Source organism: Esox lucius, chromosome 2 (assembly GCF_011004845.1).
Source record: "Esox lucius isolate fEsoLuc1 chromosome 2, fEsoLuc1.pri, whole genome shotgun sequence".
Lineage (NCBI taxonomy): Eukaryota > Metazoa > Chordata > Actinopteri > Esociformes > Esocidae > Esox > Esox lucius.
Window position 1 is genome coordinate 32,470,490 of NC_047570.1, and position 27,364 is coordinate 32,497,853.

Below are 27,364 nucleotides of genomic sequence, written 5' to 3' on the forward strand. Positions count from 1 at the left end.
GCAAAGTGCATTAGCCACAGTGCCCGGTGCCCAGAGCTCACTTCTCCCACTACATCTCAATATGTCAGAGCTGTGACCGCCGCGGAGCTAATGTGTCGGAACAGAGACATTGAAATGCAGATGAGCTTTGGCAATTAGGCCATTGCCATTCATGAAGAGGACGTCTCCCGGTCGCCGGAATATTTCCGCCGTTGTGGTGATGGGCCGGCTCCCTCTGCGTCCCCTCTTACCTCTCATGCTCCCGCTCCTCCATGCGTAATAATGTGATGAGAAAACAGGAGCGTGACAGCAAATATGAATCTAACAATCTGCCACCCCTCTTCCGTCCTGTTTAGAGGGTTGTGTGTGTGTGTTTGTGTGTGTGTGTGTGTGTGTGTGTGTGTGTGTGTGCGTGCGTGCGTGCGTGCGTGCGTGCGCGCGCGTGCGCTTGTGTGCACCTCTTTTGTCAGTCCTCTGTGTTGTTACCCCAGATGAAAGCCCTTGTGACAACAAACAAGCTCATTAGCCATTTTCCATTCTACGAGCATCGTACATCATAACCCCTTCAGCTCCAGCCATAATCCTCCCATTACCCTGCGACGAGCAGACTACACACTAACGGATTGGTGACAATACGTCCCGCTCCTGAAACGACATCGGCTCCTGTGAGGCGCCCGGGTCCGTATTGACACCCTCGCTAGAACTCCACGGTGAGTGAAACATTCACAACTCTCCCCCCGTCATACCGCCGAGTGGGTAAAGCTGTCTGTCACAGCGCAAACACTGTAAATACTGTAAATAGATTACAGTAGGCCTAGGCCTGATCCGCACAAAGAGGGACCCTGTGTGCACAGTGAGGAGACGTTAATCTGGGCTTTGTTTTCATGAGCAGCCCCCCCCCCCCGTCATCTCAGTTCTGTGGCGAGGACAAGCGCTCAGCTGGGCTCGTGAAACGCCTCATTGTATTGGGAGTCGCCTGGCGCTCCGCCCGCGTCCCTCCATATTAGCGGGTAAACAGTGCAGGAGAGATGGGAGTCGTTGTTGTAATAGTGATCGCGGCGGAGTTTCTCCTAATGGCTTCACGGTCCTCGGGTCTGACAAAAGGCGCCCGGGCGAGAAGCGCCAGGCGATCATGAGCTATAAAAGATAAATACATTTGCGAGCGGTTGCCGTTAAGCCTGGTTCCTCGTCAACACCGCCGGGGCTGTTTTTTTCCGAATGCACGCGTCCCTGCCAAGAACAATGAAAGCTCAGGGTTTTGCTTCCACAGAAAATATTGGAAGGCATTATTGAGGGATAACAGTTGCGGCCAAAGTGGGTTGGATGTTTTCCTCGTGTTCCTGGCAAGCGCCTGGACTATCTGCAGCTGTCAGTGGTTTGGTTTTTGCCTGGGCCTCGTGACTCCCGCTTCTCACTTTACTGGCCGTGGTGTCTTTGTGTTGACAGTGTACAGGGACTGATCTCAGTCCATACTAGGCTCATTAGTAGCACAGCATGGTTCTCTAAGGACTAGCCCTAAAGCCCTGTCTCCCTCCTCTCTTCAGACTGGCTGTAACTTAGCAATGAAATAGGCTGCTTAATGCTCTCATATACCAGTAGGAAAACAGCCTGAAGGATTTACGGATGGATCTTCTACCATTATACCTACAAATACCACACCCTCAAATGACTAGTCCTGTCACTGTTGCTGCAGCCAATGGCGTTGGACCTCAACACCTGTCACCGAAGCAACTACGACTGCTGTGTCTGACGTTACTGCTTGTCACCCCTAACAGTTCTGCATGATACTTCACACCATATCCAGTTCAAAATGTCACAGTAATATTGGTGACAAAAATTCAGATAAGGCGAAAGAAAAGATTGGAAACGCTTCCCCTCTTGCATCCAGGGCCTTCTATCGGTTTTGAAATGGGATTGAGAGGCGTGCCCAGGCGAGAGCAGCTCTGTGGAACCGAGTTGCAGTCAAGCAACTCAACAAGCTTAAGGCTTTGCACCGGGCCTTTCTGATGTCAAGAAAAACACCTAACGCGATTCCAAGGCCCAGGGTGCTTTTAAGCCCCCTCCAGCAGCCTCTGTGCTAATGGTTCTGACAAGGGGAGAACCCGGTTAGCCTAGCCACACTGACCTTCTATACAGGTTTAACCATTTTTAAATCTGCTCAGTGGCGTAGCTCGGCTGGCTGTTAAATGTCCCAAACCAAATGAAGCCTGCTCCAGTGCAGACCCTCAGTTCTTTGCTGCCTCCATACTTTTTTCCTGACAAGAATTGAAGCTAGTAGGGCCACAGCCATTTTCATACCTGCCACAGTGGTATTACCTAGCTAAGCTGGTTTGTAGGGCGCATTAAACCCTGCCGGAAGGCTGCCAGGTGTGGCCTCTTGCTCCTTTGATCAAACGCTTGACCGTTCAAATTTCCCCTTATTACAAACTGCCAAGGGTTAAACATTGCTTCAATCATTGAATAAGTCACCCATTTATCTCTCCAAAAGGGAAAATCATCATATTGGCTGTTTGGTTTTGTGTTGGTGATAAAAGCCTTACTGATACGTGTTGGCTCACAGGCAGACTTTTTATGGCTTATTTACAGCTTGATTGTGCTTAAGAGCGAGATAGAGGGGGGGAGGAAGAAAGAAAGGGAAGGATGAAAGAGTGGGAAAGAAAAGGGGTGAGCAGGGCTAGATAATCCTACATTAAGAGAAAGAAACATGATTTATCCAAGTAAGCTTTGGCAGTACTTAATCTCGACAGTAGGAGTGACAATGTCAATTGCACTTTGATTGCTCTGTTTTGCTGCCATTGTGAACTGTTCCACAGGGTTTTATGGCTGAATGAGTCAGAGATTCTGATTAGGAGGATATATGGGCGAGGGCATGGCAAGCTTTCCTGTGACTAGTTGCTGGTTATCTTATTTAATTGATGAAAGAGCTGGTTTTCCATTATCTGCGGTAGGTATGAAGAAAGGGTTATTTGTTCTGGCAGATATAATAGTTAACAGTCGTAGACAATAAGCTTAAGGAGATAAGCACACGCAGCATAAATCCCTAAAACATACACACACACGTATTTTTGATTAGGATTATTGCTACATGACAGCAGGTCATCTGAGACTTCTCTGACCTCGAATTTCATTGTACTGTAGATATTTGGTTGCTTCCCCTGCCTCATTACTGCTCAAAGATATCTCTATGGAATCCAACAATGTCTTTCTGACCCATCCCGCAGGTCTTGGCTCAGCCTGTTAGGCCTAGATCTTAGGTCAACCATGGACTCCATACTGCCAACAGGACTGGGCCCATGACAGACAGGATTATATTACTGATATTCATCTTAACTCACTTCTCAGGAACTACTGCTCTGGGAATCACTCTCCACTTCCACAATTATTACCTGTTGAAAACAGTTACTAAAGAACTGCATGGGTGTGTGTGTATGTGAGGTGGGTGCCAATGGTGGCTTCTGATTGGCTGTGTAGTAGGGGCGGTGCCAAATGGTGACAGCGATTTAACCGAAATACACTGCTGTCCCTTCAAGGAATCAATCATGGCACACATGTACTAATACACACATGTACTACACACATGTACTAATCTTTCATTTAGTGCTGGATATATTTTTTTTCGTTACGTCATGAAGCACAAAAATAAATAATAATGGCCAGTGGTAGGCATTGGTTTAGGTCATGATGTAACGACAGACACAAATAATGGAATATCGATCGCAAAGCTACAATGCTGTACACTGTATAGAGTAAAACAACAATTTCAGCTTGACAGAAAATACAACTAGATCTGTAGCTAAAACAAAATAACTAGCCAGCTAGGTAACTCGTTTGGTAATATATGAGAGGGATGTCTCGCCTAAACAGAAGTAACTGTAAACATATGAAGGCTATTAAACGACAAATCTAACAGTCCCTCATCCAACATTGTTGCTGAAGACGCCTTGGTAGTTAGATACACAGTACTATTTCTTGTAATAGTTACGGGAGCTGCAGTTGATGCTAAACATGAGCATGAACATGAGGTCATGAACATATTGCTTTTGCTTACCTGTGGTATCGCCATGATGACAGCGACCAAGTGACTATAGTGTTTTGCTCTTTGGCGCCATCTAGGCAATACCTGATATAAAGACCTACCTTCTATAATACAGGTTGATCCTTTCAACACCCCAAAGTGGTCCATTTGACACTGCCCTGTAAAACTCATGTGATGAAATCCCTAACATTTCACTAGTGCGTGCCTGTCCCATTGGGCCAGGTGTTTTGTAAAAGCACATTGTGACATCTGGCTTTATAAATACATTTGACTGATTGGCAAGAAATTGATAAATAATATATATGTGTATAATAAAAAAATTATAATAATCCAACCACACCCTAATAGGCCTGACTGTCACCAGTGTGTTTTCATAAACAGAGTGCGAGCTAGTCTTAGCTTGAACAATATCTTAATCCAAATATTGCTGGTTACTCGCCTGAGCTATTCAGTATAAAATCCTCTGTTCATGTTGCGATGTTAACGCTGGTCAAGGTTGATGTATTGTTTTTAGGCATCTATCTGTCCTTCTGCTGCTACTTGATTCAAGTAATTTTCAGAACTTACTTAAAATCAGAGTTCTGTCACATGGTGTGCTCTCCGTGAGGTGGATGTCCAAAGTTAATGACTTTACACAATTACTCCACCCCAACGTTCCCCAGTTGTTTACACATGGGGTTATTAAGAGCTGATCTAGTTTCAGATTGGGAAGATTTGAATTGAGGAGAGACTGGGAGCCATAATGGACGCTGAGTTTCACCGTGGGAGCAGTGCAGTGTGGTGCCCGAAGACACAGACTTGAGATGGAGAGGATATACGTGAAGAGGGGAATGACTCATGGCGCTACTCGGAAGCTGTCACGAGACTACGGAAGGCTGTGTGATCGGTTTCCCCGCAGGCTGCCTCACAGAGGTGTTCTGACAACAATTACATTACTGTAATTCTTTACTGCACATTGTTGGCCAACACAGGTTTCAACGCCAACCCTGTAAGAGTGTCTCAGTTACTTGATATTGATCTGCCTGGCGTTACTTTGTATTTTTCAGTACGTGGCTTAAAATGGTCTATGTATATGCTCCTGTAATGCTGTAAGCATGGTACTGATGTTAGATGTGTTACTGAACGACATGATGGTAATAGAGAGTAGCAGATAACTTGGCTTTGCCAGATTTCAGATGTTTGGGCTAAACATACCTCCGAACAAACATTGGAATGGACAGTGTCTTTGACTCATTGCCTTGAATTTGCTTTGAAAGGAAAGTAACATCCTACCTCTGCCATGTCAGGTCTGCTTCTAGTCTATACTACTGTTATGTAATTTTTTTGCTATTATTATTTTTGCCTTATATATTTCTTAATTACTGCATAGATGTCACGTGCCTCTTTTGCTCTTGGAAACCAAACCACAGAATTATTTTATTTACTACAGACTGACCTTGAGTTTCGTGTTCCCATTTTCTGAGTATGTCCAATTTGTAATCACAGACTGATAAAGAGTTGAGTCATGTTCAGTTGAATTCCAGATGACTTCTGAGTATTCCGACCCTTCTCTTTCTCCACATTTTGCTGAGTTATAAAATTAACAGTTCACACACAGCACCCCATAATGACAAACCCGTTTTAGAAATGTTTGCCAATCAAAAATAATAAACTGAAATATCCCAAACATAAGTATTCAGACCTGTTGCCATGACACAGCAGTTAGATGCGTCCTGTGTCCTTAGTTCACCCTGGCGATATCTCTAGAACTTGATTGGAGTCCAAATGTGCCAAATTCAGTTGATTGGGCATGATTTAGAAAGGCACACACCTGTCTATATAAGGTCCCATTTTACACTACATAAACCAAGATATGAAACACCACTGACCTCTGTGAATTGTGTTGAGGCACAGATCTGGGGTATGATATGAAACGCTAAAGCAAGGAAAGTTCCTAGGGGCACAGTGGGTTCCAACAGCATGAAATGGAAGATGTTTGGAACCACCAAGACTCTTCTTAGAGCTGACCTGTCCAGTAACCAGACAAGAAAGGCCTTGTTCAGGGAGGTGACCAAGAACCCAATGGCCACTATAGCAAAACTTGAGAGTTTCTCTGCAGAGACGGGAGAACCTGATGTCCTAAGTTACAGGTATATGACAAGCTATCTGAAGAATTCAAAGAGGGTGAGAAAAAAGGTTCTCTGGTCTGATGAGACCACCAAAATCAAACTAGTAGGCCTGAACGCCAAGTGCTATGATTGGCGAAGACCATACACTGCCCATCACAAGGGTCAGTTATATTCTGAGTTATCCCTTTAGATCAGAGGAATGCACTCTCTAGGTATTCTGGTGTGCTATTGAACCGTAGGAGGATGAGCCTTTGGACATCTGGACTACCTGCCCCGATGACTCAAATGACTCAAAGCTGTCCAGGTCCCGATGACTCAAATGACTCAAAGCTGTCCAGGTCCCGATGACTCAAATGACTCAAAGCTGTCCAGGTCCCGATGACTCAAATGACTCAAAGCTGTCCGGGTCCCAGTGACTCAAAACTGTCCGGGTCCTGATGACTTAATGTGCTCCTGGCAGATCTGGCTGCTGATTCCTGCTATCACTCTTCTCAAGGTTTCTTCCTAGATTCCGACCCTACCAGGGTGTTTTTCCTAGCTATTGTGCATCAGCACATGTTATTGCTTGTTGTTTGGGGTGTCAGGCTGGGTATCTGTTAAAGCATCTTTCAGCACAACAACAACCCAAAGCACACCGCCAAGACTACACTGGAGTGTCTTCGGGATAAGTCTGTGAATGACCTTGAGTGGCCCAGCCAAACCCTGATCTTGAACCCAACTGAACATAATTGGGGAGACCAGAAGATTGCAGTTCTTTGGATCTCCCTGTCCAATCTGTCAGAGTTTGAGAGGACCTGCAAGGAAGAGTGGGAGAAGCTGTCCATATTTCTCCTTATTGCCTTTGTAATTACAATATTTGGTTTCTGACACGATGAAATACGCTATTGTCGATGTTTATAATATTGTTGATGATTTAATTTAACACATTAAATATCATCACATAGCCCACTTGCACGAGCAAAATGAAAGTTCAAGCACCCCAACATGAGTGTCTGCATGAGCCTGTGTGCAAAATACATTTCATCACAAGCTCCTTTAACAGCAGGTGTTTACCAAAAGTAAAATGCTTACTGAAGCGCCCTTTTCCAAAAATGCAGACGGAAGTAAATAACAAATGTGAAGATAGAAAAACAGCAAGACAAGGAAAATATACACAGTGATGCAAATAACAAGAACAGGCAATAAACACACCAAAACGCAGATTGTAACAGGACATTGTGCTGGGGTCCAAGGTCATTTAGGGTCGCCCCCCCCATGCAGTAGCACAGGGTACAGTGTGGCTTGTGACATACGCATTCTGCGCTCTTGTATGTTTAGGTTTACTATGTGTGCCTACGCATGCAGGCCAGGCAGGGGGGCAGGGGGGCCGATCACGGGCTGAGCGAACCGCCTTAACCTTGGGGAGGCCGTGACACATGCCCACTGACAACGCCGGTTCTCTCAGTCGGCCTAATCCTTATCTCCCACTCGGCCCACCTGTCCCCGTGCCCCTTTGAGCCGCCCCACGGAGGCCCCGGCTGACCCCCGCCGCCTCGCCACTCTCAGCCCCGGATCGATACCCACATCAGAGGTTACGCGGAGGTAGCTTGCGAGTCACATTCTTTTCAAGCTGTTTGCGCAGGAGCCACGTTTGCTGAGCTAACACTGCCGAGGAACCCTCTTCCAATCGTCTTGTTTGCCCAGCATTACCTCTGTTTGCCCAAACACCTACTGGATTCTAATAGAGAACAGACTTCCTCCTCCCCTCCCTCCCCTCCTGTGTCCTTCCTTCTCCCCTCCCTCCCCTCCTGTGTCCTTCCTTCTTCCCTCCCTCCCTTCCCGTGTCCTTCCACTTCTTACCTTTTTTTCCACACGGCAGTTGAATCCATAAACCAATCAATGTGGCCAATGACTTTCACTGATCTGATAGGCTGCAGCGTGTCCTGCCAAAGCTAATATTTGTCCAACACTTTATTGGCTGAGGCTTGTTGGAAACAATAAGGAGTGGGGCGGGCAGCGATGTCACTAAAATAAATAAAGTGAGAAAAAGAGGACACCCTAATGAAGGTTCCTGGCTGCACAGTGCCAAGTGCAAGCAAACGGGATAATTGTGTCAGGAGATGGAGGGGAGCGATAGCAAACACAGTCATTGTTGTTGCTGGCCAGCGTTTTTATGGTGTCGTTTACACAGACCTTCAGGTCCATTTGGTGGATTTGTCTGGGGCCCAGGCACCATGTTTGACATTGAAGATCAGGTGATGCAACTTTGGCCAGCAGAGATGACATTAAGCCGGGTGACATTTAGCATCTCTACAGTTATGCAGAGTGGTAAATGAAGGCATGCAGGAAGACGTTTATCATAAAAACCAGCGGACAGGAAGTTCCGCCATGTTTTAATGTGCTCACCAAAAGGGCACAAACAGGCTCAGCAGTAAGGTCATAAACCTAATCCACAAAAACAAACATTTCTACTTGTCACTGTTTTATAGGCTGTAATTCTATCGCAGGTAGCTCTGTGTCTCTTTCCAAGTATCCATGGAGGCCTAAACTCAAAGTAAACACCATGGGACCAGCGCCAGTAGATCTGTCCTTTGCTATTCAAATTTAGCCAAGAGTCATGTACAAACAGCAGGCAGATAATCAGTGTACTGTCTGGGCCTTGTGTGCAGATACATAGATTTATGTCAACATGACAAGAAGGGGTCACGGTGAGTTTCCCGAAGCAGACGTTTGACCCCCAGTTGACCCAATTATATTGTCATTAGGTTGTAGTAAGCCCCTGGATTTACATTCAGTCTGACCATTCAGGCTGAAACAACAGTCAACATGGTTGACATACTGTAAACCAATCAGAACAAAGGGGGCCGGCACACATGACCAGAAGATGGCAGTACTGCCTATCACAGACCATCAGCCAACCATCAACTCTCTCTATTTCTCACACACAGCCTTGCTCTCTCAAACTCATCCTTCTCATTGTGCTCTCTATTTATTTCTTGCTCTCTCCTCTCTCTCACTTATACACACATAAACACGCACGCACACACACACACACACACACACACAACCAGGCTATTGACAGATGAACAGGTTATTTTACAGCCTACTATCTATTACTGACCCCCTCCACCCCAACTACAACCAAGCACAAACTGTCTTAGTCAACATTCTCCTGTAATGCAGTAGACATTGATTAACCTGTTTGTGCACTTTCATCACCTGCCATTCTGATGACACCCTTCTTGGCTATCGCCGATCATCAACATTTATCAGGGCAAACACAAATTCAAGCTAATGTTTTACCGTCACCAAGCTATTCCCCTTACATCAAGGCATTTTATGATAAACTCTGGAGGGTAAACACTCTAGGGTGAAGAGCCAAAAAGTGATAAGCGAGAGAACGCAAATTACTTATTAGCTTATCGATTAGCACTAACATGAAACGTGGAGGTTAGCCACCTTTGACATGCTAACAGGGACCTTTGACATGCTAACAGGGACCTTTGACATGCTAACAGGGAGACGTTAATGCGCCGCCTGTCACCTGCTCAGTGTGAGTGCATTACGTGAGAAGACGCCATCGTCACATCCCCTTTAGCCCCCTGCAACACATACAGACACACACACATACACACACACACACACACACACAAAGCCTCCATTTGCGCCGTAAACCTGAGGGAAACCAGCCCTGTGGACGCAGCCGGGGTCGTGTTGTTTCACTGTTGTTCTAATGCTAGTCAAACATAATTTTGAATGGCCAACCTCAATAGTGGCAGTGTTAGGCTGCAGTGTCAATATTAACAGAGCACACAGAGCAGGAGGGGTTGCTATGTGTGTAGCTGTGTGCTAAGTGTACACTCTCAGTCAACTCCGGCCACACAGAGTAGCAACAACAATAAAGTTGGTTGAAAAAAATAACAAAGGCCGAGGAATTCCGTCTCGCTGTGGCCTCGGGCGCTTCCTTGTTTGACAAAGAAAGACATTCCTTTTTTCATTGCCGGATCGTTTTATGTCATGGTTATTGTTAGCCACAAATTCTTACCACGATCTCTGTTATGTCTACATTGGCTGACTTTTGTTGAGGCAAACCATCCCAGCTGCGGAGGATTTTTGCCATACAAGGTCCCTATATGGTTGTTATGGCAGAGATAAAGCAGAAAGTGATTCTGATGTGAAAGGCCAATTGATGTTTGTGGGGGATTTCAAATATGTTGCCCTACACAGGCAAAATCCAGTAATTATGAAAAAAAAGGACTTCAGTCTTTCTCTGTCTCGACAGCGCTGTTACTTCTGATCAGTTGGCTTGTTCTTGGGAAAGATTTTTAAGACAAATGTGCAGTATAGAAGAACAGTATAGAAGAAGTATAGAACAGTATAGAAGAAGCCATTTAAAGATGTCCGTTGTGGCAGAGATAAACTTGAAAAAGATTCCAGTGTTAAAACTCAATTGAGAGGCACAGATAAATGCAACGGCAGAATCCATAACTGATTGTGACAAATATTGACCGTGTCAAATGGCACCCCATCCAGACATAGTTTAACCAACCCGGTGTGTATCTGGACAAAAGTTGTATATTGTTGGAATATGATGGCCAAGAGTATCTGACTTTTAAATAAGAGTCAGTTGTTCTGCACATTCAACCTTGTGGGGTGATTGTGGACTGTTCTCCGCAGAGCTTTCCTCGGTATTGTGGAAATGTTCGGTGACCGTGAGGTGGATGGCCAAGTCAAGGGCACCCTTTGTCGTCACAGATAGCACAGATCAATGCTTACTGACTATGCCAACACAAAAAGGGAAATGCCTCTATTTACCCATCTCTTTGGGGAGGAGTTGGGTTAGTGCAAAGAAGCATATACCAGGCATTCAAACAAATGGCTGAGTGGGTTAGTTGGTTAGTTTGTGTAAAAATGAGCAGCTAGAAAAGTGTTTACAGAGACACCTCACCAGTAGGGATGGAAGACAAGCAAACGGTTAACTCTTACAGTGTTGCCTATCTGTCCCTGTGCATGTGTTTTTGTACAGTGACACATTTTATTTGTCTCTTTATTCCTGTGGGGTTAAAGTACAGACTGTCAGCTTAAATATAAGGGTATTCCACGTCAGACAAATTTAGAAATGCCAAAACATTTTGTACATTGTCCCCTTCATTTTAGGATGCCAAACAATATTTGGACAATTGGCTTCACAGCTGTTTTATACACAGGTGTGTTTATTTTAAGTGCATGCACAAGACAGCTGTCGATGTGTAGTCTTGATTCTAGGCTTTTCATTTGCATGTGGAGTCTGTTGCTGGTGTCTGACACCATTAGGATCAAAGATGTGTCAATGCGAGCCAAGCAGTCATCATGAGGCAGATTAATCAAAATAACTCAGAGACATATCCAAAACATCAGTTGTACAAAAACTACTTTTTGTTACATTAAAGGAATGTTTGCCTGGTAGAAATGGGCCATTTGCATTTCCTGGTCAGAAGCAAACCATAACATCCAGAATTCATTGCAAATTAATAGTGATTTTATAGCAATTCTCACTCATCAGAAGCAGCCATTGTTCCTCTGCCTTAAAATATTACATATCTGGTGAGCTCCCAAGATAGGTCATCTATCGTTTTGATTTGAAATAAGGCATTAAACCAAACAAAATGTCAGTATACCATTTTTAATTCAATAAAATCAGAGAGCGATTGGTCAGGTGTTTTACTTGCAATAGTTATAGTATATTAAAAATAATATACAGTGGGGAGAACAAGTATTTGATACACTACCGATTTTTCCTTAGTTGCCCTGGCTGTGTGTTTCGGGTCATTGTCATCCTGGAAGACCCAGCCACGACCCATCTTCAATGCTCTTACTGAGGGAAGGAGGTTGTTGGCCAAGATCTCCTGATATAGGGGCCCATCCATCCTTCCCTCAATACGGTGCAGTCGTCCTGTCCCCTTTGCAGAAAAGCATACCCAAAGAATTATGTTTCCACCTCCATGCTTCACAGTTGGGATTGTGTTCTTGGGGTTGTACTCATCCTTCTTCTTCCTCCAAACACGACGAGTGGAGTTTAGACCAAAAAGCTCTATTTTTGTCTCATCAGACCACATGACCTTCTCCCATTCCTCCTCGGGATCATCCAGATGATCATTGGCAAACTTCAGACGGGCCTGGACATGCGCTGGCTTGAGCAGGGGGACCTTGCGTGCGCTGCAGGATTTTAATCCATGATGGCGTAGTGTGTTACTAATGTTTTTTTTTGAGACTGTGTTCCCAGCTCTCTTCATGTCATTGACCAGGTCCTGCCGTGTAGTTCTGGGCTGATTGAATGTGTGGACAGGTGTGTTTTATACAGGTAACAAGTTCAAACAGGTGCAGTTAATACAGGTAATCAGTGGAGAACAGGAGGGCATCTGAAAGAGAAACTAGCAGGTCAGTGAGAACCGGAATTCCTACTGGTCGGTAGGTGATCAAATACTTATGTCATGCAATAAAATGCAAATTAATTATTTAAAAATCATACAATGTGATTTTTTTATTAATTTTTTAGATTCCATTTCTCACAGTTGAAGTGTACTTATGATAAAAAATTACAGAACTCTACATGGTTTGTAAGTAGGAAAACCTGCAAAACCGGCAGTGTTTCAAATACTTGTTCTCCCCACTGTATGTTGTTAAAAAAAAAAGTCATAATATTTGTCTTTGTTATGGGCTTGGCATGGGGAGACATGAGTTGTTGAGTCTTGTTATTAGAGTTGTTTATGCTGGTTCCTGTACAGTATAGTTGGAGGTATTTCTGCTCGTGGCCATCTTGTCCACTTACAGTAACTACATCCGCAAGGTTTTTCTGAAGACATATGCAAAGGAGGACTTTTGTGTTATCATCACAGTTTGTTAAAGATATGTGAGAACTAAGTAAATTGTCAGTTTCATTTTAATTACTCCAACACACCCAGCTGTTGAGAATTCCGATGTGGTCACTCCCTGAACCGAGCTGCTGCCGATAACACAAAGAAAAAATGTAAGTAGCCTTTTATTATGTACATTGTAACCTTTTATTATGTACATTGCTAATGTTTAATATGATGTTATTTTCCGTCTCTTTTTAGATAGTAATGGTAAAGTAATGGTAAAAGTAATGGTAAAACTGGTGATTGAAGTATTGTTATTGAGAGCTTAACCGCTGTGAATGGGGAGAGTAACACGGAAGTGCAGTACACATTATCAAATGCTAATGCCACAAAGAGAAAATCTATTTGATGTATATAATACATTATACAGTATATGGCAGTATATGGTCTCTGCTGATGTACAAAGGTATCCATCAAGTGTAGGATACCTATATTGTAGGATTACTATATTTTATGTTCAAAGTAGCAATGGTATGTGGGTCAAGTTAAAGGAATGCCCTGCTTTAGTAAAAACAAGTTGGACCTTCTTAAATAAAAACAAAAATAAACACAATTAATTTAGTTCCAGCTAATTTCTTTGTTCTCTCCCATAGTTTATTTCCAGTTTCTTCTTCATTCCTGATCAGAAAGTGGATTAAAGATGCAATCTGAAATCCTACAACTTAAAAAACTTTAAGAAAACACTTGAAGAAGTACATTTTGGAATAATGAATATCATCCCTGGTCAATTCCAGATCCAACTGGTACAGACAATGACTTGGGTACATAGGCAAACAGATCCCATTATACAGTGCATCATTGACAGGAATTTAAATAAGCTGAAGAAATTAATCAGAGGCAAAGACCTGAATGGACTGTACCCTTGTGAGGAGTGTCGGGATGATGTTACCCCTTTAATTGCTGCTGTTGCATTTAGAAATGAAGAGATTTGTACCTTTCTTCTAAAAGAAAAGGCTGATCCCAATATTCAATCAATAAACCTTTGGACCGCTTTACATTATGCTATATTTTCAAATGGACATTTGAATATATTGAGTAGATTACTCGCAGAAAAAGCTGATCCAAATGGAAGCAATATCAACCAGACATTAACTCCAATTCAAATCGCTGTAATGATAGACAGAGAAGACGTTGTGAAAGAATTAATGATGTCTGGTGCATATCCTGAAAAATACTTTGGAAGGAATCCTCAAATAGACCAAAAGTTGCAAAGCATGATTGCAAAATTGTCTTCAGAGAGTGGGGATTTTGTCAAATTTAAGATCTTTTTTGATTTTTCATGTGCAGTAAGTCTCATGTCAGTGGAGGATATTTTCAAAAAATATGGCAAACACTTGCTGGTGGTGAATCCTGTGCATCATGTTACACTCTTTGACATGTGCTTTAACGTTTTTGGCCCAACTGAGAATTTGTATCAACAATCAGGCATAAAGTGGCTCAAAGAATCTCAGAAAATCGATCACTATACTAAAGGAGCCATCAGTCGTTTGCCTAAAATTCCCATTGAATTACAACAAGTGGCAGTGAAAAGCTTGACAAAAGTTTTTTGTACTATGAATGAAATACCTCCGGAAATGTCACTGGAAGCAATACCCAGTCTTCTGAAATATCTAACAATTGAGTCCAAAATCCCCAATCAGGGATTAAACACCGAAGTTGTCAGACTACTCTATGTGATCACTCAGAAAACTCCAAACCGCAAAAAGTGCTGGACCTTCCCATTTGTTGAGGAGTTATACAATGGGATCATTGTGTTCACGGATAATGAGTATCTCTCCAATCCTCTGACCTCCAGCTTAGGTGTCTACACCTTTGGTTTGCTTGAAGGTCTTTACATATTTGACAAAGTACCTGCTTCAATCACAACGCGAGGTATAACCTCAGTGCCTGAGACAATTCTTGTTACTGCTGAAATGGAGATAGATGAAGACCTCAAAGGAAAACTGAGAAAATTAGATATGTGCCTCCGAAATGCAGTCTCTCAAACAGATAAAACTGAGGAATTACACAAAACTACTTCATCTAAGAAGAAAAATAAAAAAAAGAAGAAAAAAAAACAGGAAGAGTTGCCAGTTGAGAAAAGTACAACTGACCTGACTGAGAAACCAGTGCTTGATACTTCAATTCCAGTTGTGGAATCTGGTGTACATGCGGACAGTTCCAGTGTTCAACCATTCGCATGTACCTCTGATGAATTCAAACCCCTGAAATGGCATAAGGTTAGTAAGCGGTGGGGGCCGCAGTTGGAGAAACTCAGTAAAATCAACCCACAGAATGTTTACAGATTGGGTACCCTGAATCTTGTAGTCCATCCAGATTTCCAAATAGCCAAAGGAAGTGATGGAACTCAAGTTTTTCTGGGGTTGAAAGATGATGGTACTGAGGTAGCCGTTAAGAGAATGCTGAAGTCAAACTATCAAGACCTTAAGAATGAAGAGGAATTTTTACGACTTCCTCAACTGGATAGTACATGCATTGTGAGATATGTGGACTTTGCAGAGGATGAGAACTTTGGTTACCTTGTCCTTCAGCTCTGTGAATACACCCTTGAGGAATACATTAACGACCACCTACCAGAAGACAAAATGCCAGTCTTGAAGAAAATTATGCAGGAGGTGCTTTGCAGTTTAAGTGTTCTTCACAGTCATAATACAAAAATTCTGCACAGGGATATAAAACCCCAGAATGTTTTAATAGGTAAGACTACACCATATTTATCCTTGGTAGCCTATGGGGATTTCGGCCGGATTTCACTACTTGGACATTTTGGGTCCTAGATTCATTTCTGTAACAGATAGAACCTATAATGATGTATCCTGGTAACAAAAACCCCTCTGGCTACAATAAAAACACATGAAAACAGACTTCTAGGTCACTATTAATAAAACTCATCTGTTTGAAAGGCAAAAAAATTGTTTTCGGAAAACATTTCTGCCATTCAGCATCAAGATTCTTTTTTTAAAGCATTATGAGGTTTTGTGTCAATAGTATTTCCTCATACTTTCATGCCTTTACTATCAAATTACACTGTAATTGGGTTGAAAATAATGACATAATTAAATAATAGAAGGTAAAAAATATAGGCACACCCAAAAAATTTGGTTCTTCTACCTAGAAATAAACTCAAAACGGCCAGCAGGTATCAGCACTAGATCGCTAGTTACGTTTGGACTATGTTTTATAAACTCAGAAAAATTACCAACTTCTTCCCAAAAACTCAAGAACACCCCCATACTATGTGGACTAAATATTTATTTTTATATCATATTTATAATACAAACAATGTATTATGGTTCAAATCATCATTTATAGTGATGTACACCCTTGTAATCTCTATTCTTGTCTACACATTAGCCTTTCTAAGATGCATGGTCAATGTCGTTGCCTGGTGAAAAGTTCTCATAGCAACCCAAACTATACAACTATACAACCCATATTATACACGGACAACCCAAATTATACACGGAACGCTTCACGAAAGTGGCTACAAATAATATACCATTGGAATCGGACGATTAGGGCGAATCTATTTTTATGCAAATGAGCACTGTCCGCGGTTCCGCGGATGTCGACTTTGGATGGCTAACAGAAATCCGTTATTTATCTATTCATGTATGTTTGAATGGTAAGCTTTGTATAACTTTTTCTCAGATGTTTCAGGCAGAGCGAGATTAGCCGATTTTGGTATAAGTCGGCAATTGAACATGGGACAAACTACTCTTCACACAAGCAATGCAGGAACAAAATGTTGGAAAGCCACAGAAACTTTGGATGAAGACAGTGGTATTGGATATAAGAGGAGCACTGATATTCAGGTAAAATTGGCAAGTTACTACTGTAGAAAACATGTTAATTGGAACCCAATTCTTAACTTGATTAATTGATTAACTTTCTTTTTCAGGTGGCTGGGATGTTAATGTACTACATCATTTCTGGTGGACATCATCCATTTGGCAATGGAATCCATTGTGAAATTAACATCTTATATGGGAAGTACACACTGGAGCATATTGATGATGAGATATCGAAGGACCTTGTTGAGTGGATGATCAATAAAGACCCCATAAAAAGACCTACAGTGGAAGACACGCTGGCCCACCCCTACTTCTGGAAAGAGGAGAGGTGAGAAACAGTCCAATCACTTGTCAAACAAAAGGTTAGTTTCATCATTACAGATTTCTGTAATCCCATGGCCATTTACAATTTTTATGATTTAGTGTTCCAATCAGAAAGTAGTTTTGCTCCAAATACATTAGGAAATACATTATCTAATAAGTTTCCATTGCGTCTCCATGCCAACCTGTCACGGTCTAGAGTAGGCAGGACACGAGGCATAGAGCGAGGGTAGGGTAACATCCTTTTAATAACTTTCTTTCATGAACAAAAATAACAGAAGGAGTGGCGAAACCGCATACTGAGGCACAACACACCTGGCACAAGCAATGATCCACAAACTAAAGAACTCAAATGGCAACTTAAATAGGGTCCCCAATTATGGTGCTTTTCCACTGCATGGTACCAGCTCGACTCTACTCGCCTGGCCTTTCTGCTTTTTCATTGGACAAAAGTTAGGATACTACCTGGTACCAGGTACTTTTTTTAGTACCTGCTCCTTCGAGGTTTCAAGCGAGCTGAGGTGATACCAAAAGGTGACGTGAAAACACGGAAGACTTCTGATTGGATAAGAGTGACTCAAAGCGTGCAGCAAAGCAAAACAAGCTGTTCTGCTGTAAGCCATCCAGAGTTAGAGAATGGTTTAATGAGACGAGAATGACGCGTCTTTGCGGGTCTGACCCAGGAGTCCTTGAAATGGGTTAATTTCAGTGCCACTGCATAGGACCAGACTCGTAATTTAAGCAATCGTATTTTCCCAAAACTCTTCTTGGTTTGGACCTATGTACTGGCATTTGAATCAACTCATTATCCCCGTGAGAGAATTGCAAAGATGCGCCGTTATTATAGCCTACAAAAGCACCTCATCTTTTTCCTCCTCTGAATTTTTCTATGGCATACATTGCACTGGTCAAAGTAGTAATGTCAAGCCAAACAGAAGCAGCCTACCAAGCTTTCTAAACTGCTCACGCGTGCTTCCTCCTAACTACCATTATAAATGCTGCCTTGTGTAGCCTACAGTAGGCTACTCTTGAGTCAGTCGGCGTGGTATTATAGCCGGCAGAACATTGCAGTTATGTCATCTTTTATACTGCAGGTCGATAATTCTATTCTTCTACTTTTTCACAGTTTTTCAAACATGTTATCCAGATATTGTATAAATTTTTCGAGGCGAGGCGAGGCGAGTAGAGTTGAGTCGGTACCATGCAGTAGAAAAGTGCCATTAAAGACAATGTGGAGTAGCTGCCTCTAATTGGGGCCTACCAAAACAGCAGCGCAGAGATGCCTAGAGACACCTCTGCGTTCAGGCCCTGACTGTGGCCCCCAGGTTCATAGAGATGCCTAGAGGCCCCCAGCCAGGACCAGACATGAACAACGTGTCCTGATGGGACACTGACCCAATGGGAGGCATTTTAAAGTATTCTGTTGATTCTCAGGAGAATGGAGTACTTGCTAAAAATTGGGAACGAGAAGGAGGCAGAGATGTGTCGTAATGCAGACCCAGAACTCCTACGTGCATTGGACCAATGTGTAGAAGGGATGTCTTTCTCAAACTGGAAGTCCAAGGTGAGAAGGACATCCATTTGTTCACTTTACAAGCCGTTAAGTGGTACTAAAACACTCCAAGTGATTTCATGTATTTATGTACACAGGTGCCATCTGAGTTGATCAAGACGATGGACAGTAGAAAAAAGCCATACCCTGAAAACACACTAGGATTGTTGCGCTTCCTACGCAATCTCCATGAGCACCAGTAAATTAAATTGCAAATAATACTGTGTACATAAACATATTTGAACTCTTTTTAACTCTCTTACCATTGAAGGTGGTAACATATCTTTCCTCTCTCTCTCTGCAGTGCGGACAGTTTCGAAAGGGTTGATGTAATGACAATGTTCCCTGACCTCTTTGGACATGTCTACAAGTTTGCCAAAATGCAGGAGTGGAATTCACGAAATACTTTAAATAGATTTTTCCAAGTGAAGATCTAAGATCACGATTCAATCATTTTTAAGATCACCGCGAGTTACTGCTAGAATGTTGATTTGACATCATGTTTAAGCGTCCGAAGATTCATGATTTAAGAGATATAATGAAGAAAACAACTGGCAATACTGGCCTACAAAGGCAAAGCACAATAAGTAGCTATACAATACTGGGGAAACTGAGATTTTTTGCTAATTAGATAAATGTTGCAGGTACTACAATGTATGTATTTATTCAGTCAAAACACACTGTTGAAACACCAGATTGCAGTAACTTCACTTTACTTATATTTGTATTGGTCTTTAACAAAACGTTGCACTAAAGATTGAACCGAAATCCTTAATTGAGCTTAATCGAAATGTTGACCAAAATGTATTGTTTTACATTTAGCTTTTGTATGGAAGTGAACAGTACTTTGACCTATCTGCCAGCATGGTGTTTTACCACCTCTTATCATGTTACATTGCATTTGTTTTTCTAATGAAATCTAAAAGATAGCAAAACCTTGTATTACCCTGCTCAAAAATATAGGGGGAACACTTAAATCACACAACGGGTCTCGATGAATGAAATATATGAACAAATTCTTTGAGAACAAAATTATGTAACAACGGTCAATGGAAACCAAAATCACCAAAATCAAAGGTTGTTCCAATTTGCGTGTTTTTTTTCACGGCAACTCATAATGTGACTCAGTAGTGTGTATGGCCCCCACGTGTCTGTATGCACTCCTGACAACGTCTGGGCATACTCCTGATGAGACGGCGGATGGGGGGGATCTCCTCCAGGAGCATCAGTGAGCTCCTGGACAGTCTGTGGCGCTACTTGGCAGCGTCGGATGCACCGATACATAACGTCCCCAGAGGTTCTCATTTGGATTCAGGTCTGGGGAACGTGAGCACCAGTCAGAGGCATCAATGCCTCCGTCATCCAGGAACTGCCTACACACTCTGGTCACATGAGGCCGGACATTGTCCTGCACCAGGAGGAACCCAGGGCCCACTGCACCAGCATTAGGTCTGACGGTGGGTCAGAGGATTTCATCTCGATACCTAACAGCAGACAGGATACCGTTGGCTAAAACATGGAGGTCTGTGCGACCTCCACCCTCCAAGGATATGCCTCCCCAGACCATCACTGACCCACCGCCAAACCAGTCATGCTGGATGATGTTGCAGGCAGCATAACGTTCACCACAGCATCTCCAGACTCTTTCACATCTGTCACGTGTGCCCAGTGTGAATCTGCTCTCATCTGTGAAGAGAACGGGGCACCAATGGCAGACTTGCCAATTCTGGTGTTCGCTGGTGAATGCCAATCGAGCTGCACAGAGCTGGGCTGTGAGCCCTCATGCCCCTCAAGCCACCCTCATGGAGTCGGTTTCTGACAGTTTGGTCAGAAACATGCACACCAGTAGCAAACCTTCTTGCAACAGCACTTGAATGTGCCAACCTGGACGAGCTGGACTACTAGTGCAACCTGAATGGGTTGCAGGTACCGCCTCATGCTACCAGTAGTGACAAGGACACTAGCAAAACACAGAACTAGAGAAGAATCAATCAGGAAAGATAAGGAGAGAACAATTGTCTTTGGCCACCACCTGAAAAACCATTCCCTTTTTGAAGGTTGTCTTTCTGTTGCCTCTGTTGTCACTTTAATTTGCACCAAAACAGGCGACATTGATTCACAATTGCTTATATCCCTGAGGTTTAACTGAGTTGATGAATACGTGTTCCCTTAATTTTTTTTTAGCAGTGTATTATTCAGTGTGTAACATTTGTTTGGGAATTGGTCTCGAAATAACAGCTAAATATAGCCAGAATCAAAGGCTTGGTGTCCCAAAAAGACCAAGAGAAGCTCATCCATGCTTTTATCTCTAGTAGGGTTGACTACTGTAATGGCCTCTTAACTGGACTCCCGAAAAAGACTGTAAAACAGCTGCAGCTCATTCAGAATGCTGTTGCTAGAATGTTAACCAGGGCCAAAAGAACAGAGCACATCACTCTGGTTCTTAAATCTTTGCATTGGCTTCCAGTCAGTTACAGAATAGATTTCAAAGTGGTGCTTTTAGTTTATAAATCTCTGAATGGTTTAGGACCCGAATACATTTCTGATATTTTAGATCCATGAACACAGGTCAGCTAGTAGAGCCCAGAGTCCAAACTAAACACGGAGAAGCTGTATTTAGCACTTAGGCTGTACACAACTAGAATAAACTACCAGAAGATCTTAGACATGCCCCAAATGTACCCATTTTTAAAACATTATTTTCACTTGCCTATGACTGAGCACTTAAACTTATTCACACTGTTTAGCCTTATAGCTTCCTATGTTTTTATCCCATTTTTAATCTTTACGTGTTTTCTTATTGTATTTTTTCTTATTATGTTTTCATTTGTTTTGATGTTTTCATTTGAGTATTTGTTTTTATGTTATTGTATTTATATATATATAAATAAATATATATATATATATATATATATATATAATTTTTTTTCTTTGTAAAGCACATTGAATTGCTTCGATGTTTGAATAAACTTGCTTGCTAAAGCTTTGAATAAAGTATAACATTTATATTATATACATCGTTCTTCATTTGTAACAAAAAACATTGTCGTTAACGGACACTACAAAACAGCAAAGGCTTGTGAACAAAGACAACAGAGTATAAACACAGGTCTGTTCATGGTTGTCTTAATCTGAAATGTCTTCATAGGAAGCCCTGGAAGTAGTGATAAAAATGTTTTTAATACAGTACTCAAGACCAGACTAAAAGTTAATTTGACCATCAGAAAATGAGCCACTTCTTTAATACTGTAACATGGGTTTGATTGAATTGATCCCAAAACTATGCTGCGTTTTTCTGATCAAATTACAGTATAATCACAATTGCTAAATAGTAGCTGTTTGAAAACAAGAATATATTGAATCTCTACCCATAGAGGATTGTTGTGAAATAAAATACTTTCATCTTTGTTCATTTCCTTTCTAATGGGTTATAGTATTGCGAAATTGTTAATTTGTTCCCATAGAGTTAGTATTATCCAAGCTTTTTTTTTAAATCCAGACGTTTTGCCACAAGCTTATACGCCACTGCTACAGTTACAGAACAACAACTAAAAGTACATGTTGATGGACTAACTGTGCTTCCAGCAGTTAATCTGAGTTTTGAGCTGATCTAATGCTCTCCTAAGGAAATTAGCATTTGCATTACCGCTGTGGAAACATCTACCTGGTGCAGCCGTTTGCCTCGGGGCCTCACCTGTCACACTCTACCCAGAAAAAGTGTCTGGGAACCGGGCAGCTACAACTCCAGCCCCAGGCTGCTCCCCCGGCCTGTGCTGACAAGCTGCTTTCTCGCCTCTGATGGCACATCAAGTAAGTCAGTAGGAAGGAATTGCATTATTATACTTGTGTGATTCCTGCACACAATATGTTTGTGTGCAAACCGCTGCTATGACGTGTTAGATTTTACAGAGAAGGCTGCGGCAGGAGCCAAATCTTTTGTGCGTGTGGTGTGTGTGCGTGTGTGCGCACATGCATTTTTTCATACCATATGTATTTACACTTGGTTTAAAAAGATGCCATCTACAACCTAAAATTGTTATTTGGTTCTCCCCATAGGAGAACCATATAGGTTCCAAAAGAGTTCTACCTGAAAACAAACAGGGTTCTTCTATGGAGAAAAAAACAACCTTTTCAGTATTCTCTCTTAAAACAGTCTAGTTGGCACGTGTGTCTCTGTGTACGTGTATACGTAAGCTTGTGTGTGTGGTCTGGATTTGGGGAGGGGTGTGTGTGTCAGATGACACCGGGCGAGGCCAAGGGCTGGTTCTCATGCGTAGCCACAGTGTAGAGCTGTAGACCTGCTCTGACGAGTGGATCCAGGAGGTTCCCCGCCACGTACCCAGAGAGCTGTCTGTCAGCTAAGACTAACAACTGAGTCGGACTGACCGCAGTCATCCTCACACCCTCTCAGGCTATTAGCTCTGTGGACACACACGCACGCACACGCATGCACACGCTGCTGTTGGAAAGCAAACACACGCTCACAGTTTTGCCTCTCGCATACACGAATTGAACACACACACACACTCACTCACACACACACACAAACACTCACAAACACACGTGCACACACACACACACACACACACACAAACTCTCACACACACACACACACCAGCCCCCATATTTTTTTCTCTCCATTATCCGCCTTTCCTTTGCTCTCTAATCTCACTTCACACCTGCTCCTTCTGACACATGACATGTTCCCCCTGAGAGGAGCCAGGGAGCTGGAGTGAAGGGCTTAGTGTGGGAGGTGGAGGAGAGAGAGAGAGAGAGAGATTGAGCTCTACTTTACTCCCTCCCCTGCTCTGGCTTCAAACACGGAGTGTATCCTCCCACAGTGCTACACTGGCATTGGCATGAAGAGGAACCTTTAGGGGCTGTGGGGAAGAAAGAAGATGTCGCACCACAGCGAGTGTTACAGTGTTAGTAATGACAGGAAGCATAGGCGGGGTTTTTCTTTTAATCAATTTTATTTAAGAAAAACTTGGATGAACCCAGCCATTCTGAATAGAAATTATCATAGCATTTCTTGCATTATTTTTTACCTCCCCTCTACTTTGTTTCTTTGTTTCTCTTAGTTTTTCTTATTAAACCCATCGCCTATATCATACTTCAGTTTTGTATTCTTTGGGGGGTGTTTATATACTGTTAACATATACAGAGTGTATAAAAGTTAATAAAAGTATTTGGACAATGATGCTTTCAGGTTAATTTGGATTTGTTTTCCAACACGTTTGAAGTTAAATGATACACTGACAATATGGTTAAAAGTGCAGAATGTCAGCTTTCATTTGAGGGTATGTCCAGCTATATTCAATGAAACACATGCATGTTTTCTTTATAGTCTAACCATATTTGACCAACAGTATTTTCTTTATAGTCTAACAGTATTTGGGGACTAACAGTATTTTGACCGATTAACCTTTTTTGATGATGAAGTTATTCAATTCTTGGTCGGAAGTATGTTCACCACATATCTAGATGTTTCTCCAGGAAGGGAAAATATCTATAGAACGTGAAAACTGATTGCTAGGGGCAATGGTGTGCGCTGTTACATTTAACCAGGCTTGTGGTTAGCCTGGCCATTTTGAATGGGGATTGACTGGTGGTTTGCGAGGCCATTTTGAATGGGGATTGACTGGTGGTTTGCGAGGCCATTTTGAATGGGGATTGACTGGTGGTTTGCGAGGCCACTTTGGATGGGGATTGACTGGTGATTTGCGAGGCCACTTTGGATGGGGATTGACTGGTGATTTGCGATGCCACTTTGGATGGGGATTGACTGGTGGTTTGCGAGGCCACTTTGGATGGGGATTGACTGGTGGTTTGCGAGGCCACTTTGGATGGGGATTGACTGGTGGTTTGAGAGGCCACTTTGGATGGGGATTGACTGGTGGTTTGAGAGGCCACTTTGGATGGGGATTGACTGGTGGTTTGAGAGGCCACTTTGGATGGGGATTGACTGGTGGTTTGCGAGGCTATTATCAGTGGAGTTAATTAAGCAACAACCTTTAAGCAACAATTAAGCAACAACCTTTGACTCCATAGTTAGTGAGTTGTAATTTTAAAATTGAAATATTTAAAATAATTTATTTAACCCTTACCTTAATACTTTACACTAACCTCCAACCTTTTCATCCTTTTTTAAATCACCCGGTAGTTCAATTGTCATTTTTGTCAGTTCCAATAAAGACCTTGCCGGAGGAATACAGTTGCAAGGTAGAACACAAAATGGCACACAAAAATGGCACCAATAAAAACGGTATCCCAGAGAGAAGGACAGTATAGTCAAATTACACCATATGGTCAGCAGGTGCATTGATCAAATAGCAGCTGGGTTATTTTGCTTTCGAGGTCGTGAGGTGTGATGAAAGGCTTCCTTCCAGTCAGTGGCCACGGAGGACTGAAATGAATGACAGCCAAAGATGTGTGGGCTTTAGGAGCGACCTACTTTACCAGGGCCACCCTCATCTTCTCAGTCGTTCACTTCACCTGGAGACCTTTGCTTTCATTTCACACACAAACATTTATCTCCTTCACTTCACCTACAAGTACACATTTAAGCGTTTGCTTCCACTTTACCCGTGAATGTGTGACTCCCTCAGGACAAACATTGAATACTGACGTCAGACCACGTCGGTTTATGTTTGCGTCTGTGTTGTTTCTGGTCCTGGTATGTGACGGTCCTGTGCTGGTTTGTCTGCTGTATTTCAGAGCTTCCCCAGGGTGTGGATCGCTAATGAAGGGCACATTTGTGCTTGGTAAGCATGGCAGGATTTACAAACCTCCCGCTCTACCCTGGTCCGAACTGACAACGGATATAAATAAGCACTCTGGAGGAACCACTTCTCATGCTGGGGAATTGGGGCCCTGCCAACATGACTGTGTGTGAGTGTGGAGGTGGGGGGCGGGGGAACCTGCTTGTGTGAGAAAAAGAAAGATATAAAAAAGTGTGTGTGTTGAGTGTGTGTTTGCACGCTACGTGATTGTTTGGACTTCCCTTTTCCCTACCTTTCGCCGTGTCAGCCACAGCCGTCAACACCCTGGCACAACACTGCCAGTATACATTTTGGCTAACAGAGTTCCTTATTACAAGTTGGTCAGGTTTCTGTTCGCCGAAGCCTGTTCCTCAGCAATTAAGCTTGAATTGCTCTTTTATCACTGCTGTCAGAGTGGGAGGAATAATTGAAACAAAGTGAAAACCTAATTAGACGTAATTCAAAGTGTCTAAATGTCAGACGCAAAAAGGGGGCTTCATTTTCGTCAGTCATCACTGATGAAAAGCATTACAGCTCTCAACTTGAAGAAGGATCTCCCCTCATATGTCACATGCAAACCATCACACCACTCACATCCTGAGACATATCTGCTGGGGTATGTGCCTTGCTGCACAAGGCGTGTTCTGCCCCAGGCTCAGAGACATCCCAGAACCTTTGATATCCAGTCGCGGTTCGGCTTGAATTAAGGACGGTGCAAACACGTGACACTCAGGCGTCGGCGTGACTTTTCTCGCGGGCATTTGCCCCGTAGAGAGAGCGAGAAAGACCCTTCTGAAGGTGTGCGTGGACTCGCCCTCTGGAGTGCCGGGACCAACGGAGGATGCATTCGCGAGCCACGATCGGCCTCAGGTCGACACCAGAGGCGGACAACCTTTCATCAGACGGTGGCTTCGTCGAAGTCAGCTGATCCGCAGAGACGGATAGAAGGCACCCTGCGGGGACGTGATGCGTCTCACCGCCGCTTGAGGCGTCCGACCTCAACGGCTGGTGTTGCCCCGACGGCCCGGGTTGAAGGGCGTGCCGGATCAGGGTGACGGTAGCGACTCCCACTGAAGCTACTGCGGTGTGATTATATTAGCGAAGAGGCACCTGGCTTGTTAAAAACAAAGGTGTGGTAGTGTTTGTCACATCGCCGACACAATTGGACCATTTGTTTATTGAGCATGCGAGGTTGGGGATCAAAGCAGCCCCCACCCGCTCTGGCTGTAAAGCACTGACAAAACCAGTGTGAAGGCAAATCAACCAGGAACTTGGATAAATAAATCATGACTTGACATTTTTTTACGTGTGACCAACAGTGTTGCCAGATTTGATTCACTGTGAACCGCCCAATGACCAGCAGACTCCAGAAAGAAAAAACACCCAAACCTATACTACTCTATCTGTATATGGACCTGCCCAAGCCCATTTTTGCCCACACACTGTCATAAAAAAATAACCCAGTAGTGTGGGAAACCACCCCATCTTGGCGACACTGGTGACCAATGAAGGGATGAATTCTCCAATATGGTTCAGTTTATTGTACATGTCATTTATCGTTTTCTATGGGTCAATGCTGTCTGGGTGGTCTTAATTAATAAAACCATCCAGTGTCTTGAGTTCGTCCTTAAACAGCAGGACAAACGTTGGAGATTTTCCATAGTGTCTCATACACTAGACCTGCGGGGGGGATTTTCTGTAACCTGGACTGCAGTTTATATGTGCAGAAGAGCTGTTGGTTTACAGTCACTACTGCTTGGTATGTAAAGGTCTGAGTGATGAGCTGCAACATTATTGCTTAATGGTAATGAATGAAATGACCCTTAAACATAGAAAACACGTTCATCATGATATTTGTTCGACTCCTAAAATCACGCACTGAAAGAAATTGGAAATGGTGGCTGAATGAAACAGAAAGGATTGTAGGTGATAAAAAAA

The 27,364-nt window shown here is 42.9% G+C and overlaps 1 protein-coding gene across 3 annotated transcripts; it reads left to right on the plus strand.

Annotated features, from left to right (window-relative positions):
- The first annotated feature begins 12,871 nt into the window (after positions 1-12,871).
- Positions 12,872-19,837, plus strand: LOC105013690 (serine/threonine-protein kinase ppk4). 3 transcript variants are annotated; one of them, XM_010875398.3, is made up of 7 exons: positions 12,872-13,108; positions 13,592-15,695; positions 16,650-16,813; positions 16,900-17,120; positions 18,548-18,677; positions 18,764-18,864; positions 18,970-19,837. In XM_010875398.3, exons 2-7 carry the CDS (start codon positions 13,706-13,708, stop codon positions 19,100-19,102), a joined length of 2,739 nt encoding a protein of 912 aa, XP_010873700.2. In that variant the 5' UTR covers positions 12,872-13,108; positions 13,592-13,705; the 3' UTR covers positions 19,103-19,837. The 3 variants fall into 3 exon arrangements, with proteins under 3 accessions (XP_010873700.2, XP_019908030.2, XP_034151948.1); XM_020052471.2 differs by lacking the exon at positions 13,592-15,695; XM_034296057.1 differs by lacking the exons at positions 12,872-13,108; positions 13,592-15,695 and having other exon boundaries at positions 16,490-16,813.
- The last annotated feature ends 7,527 nt before the right edge of the window (positions 19,838-27,364 follow it).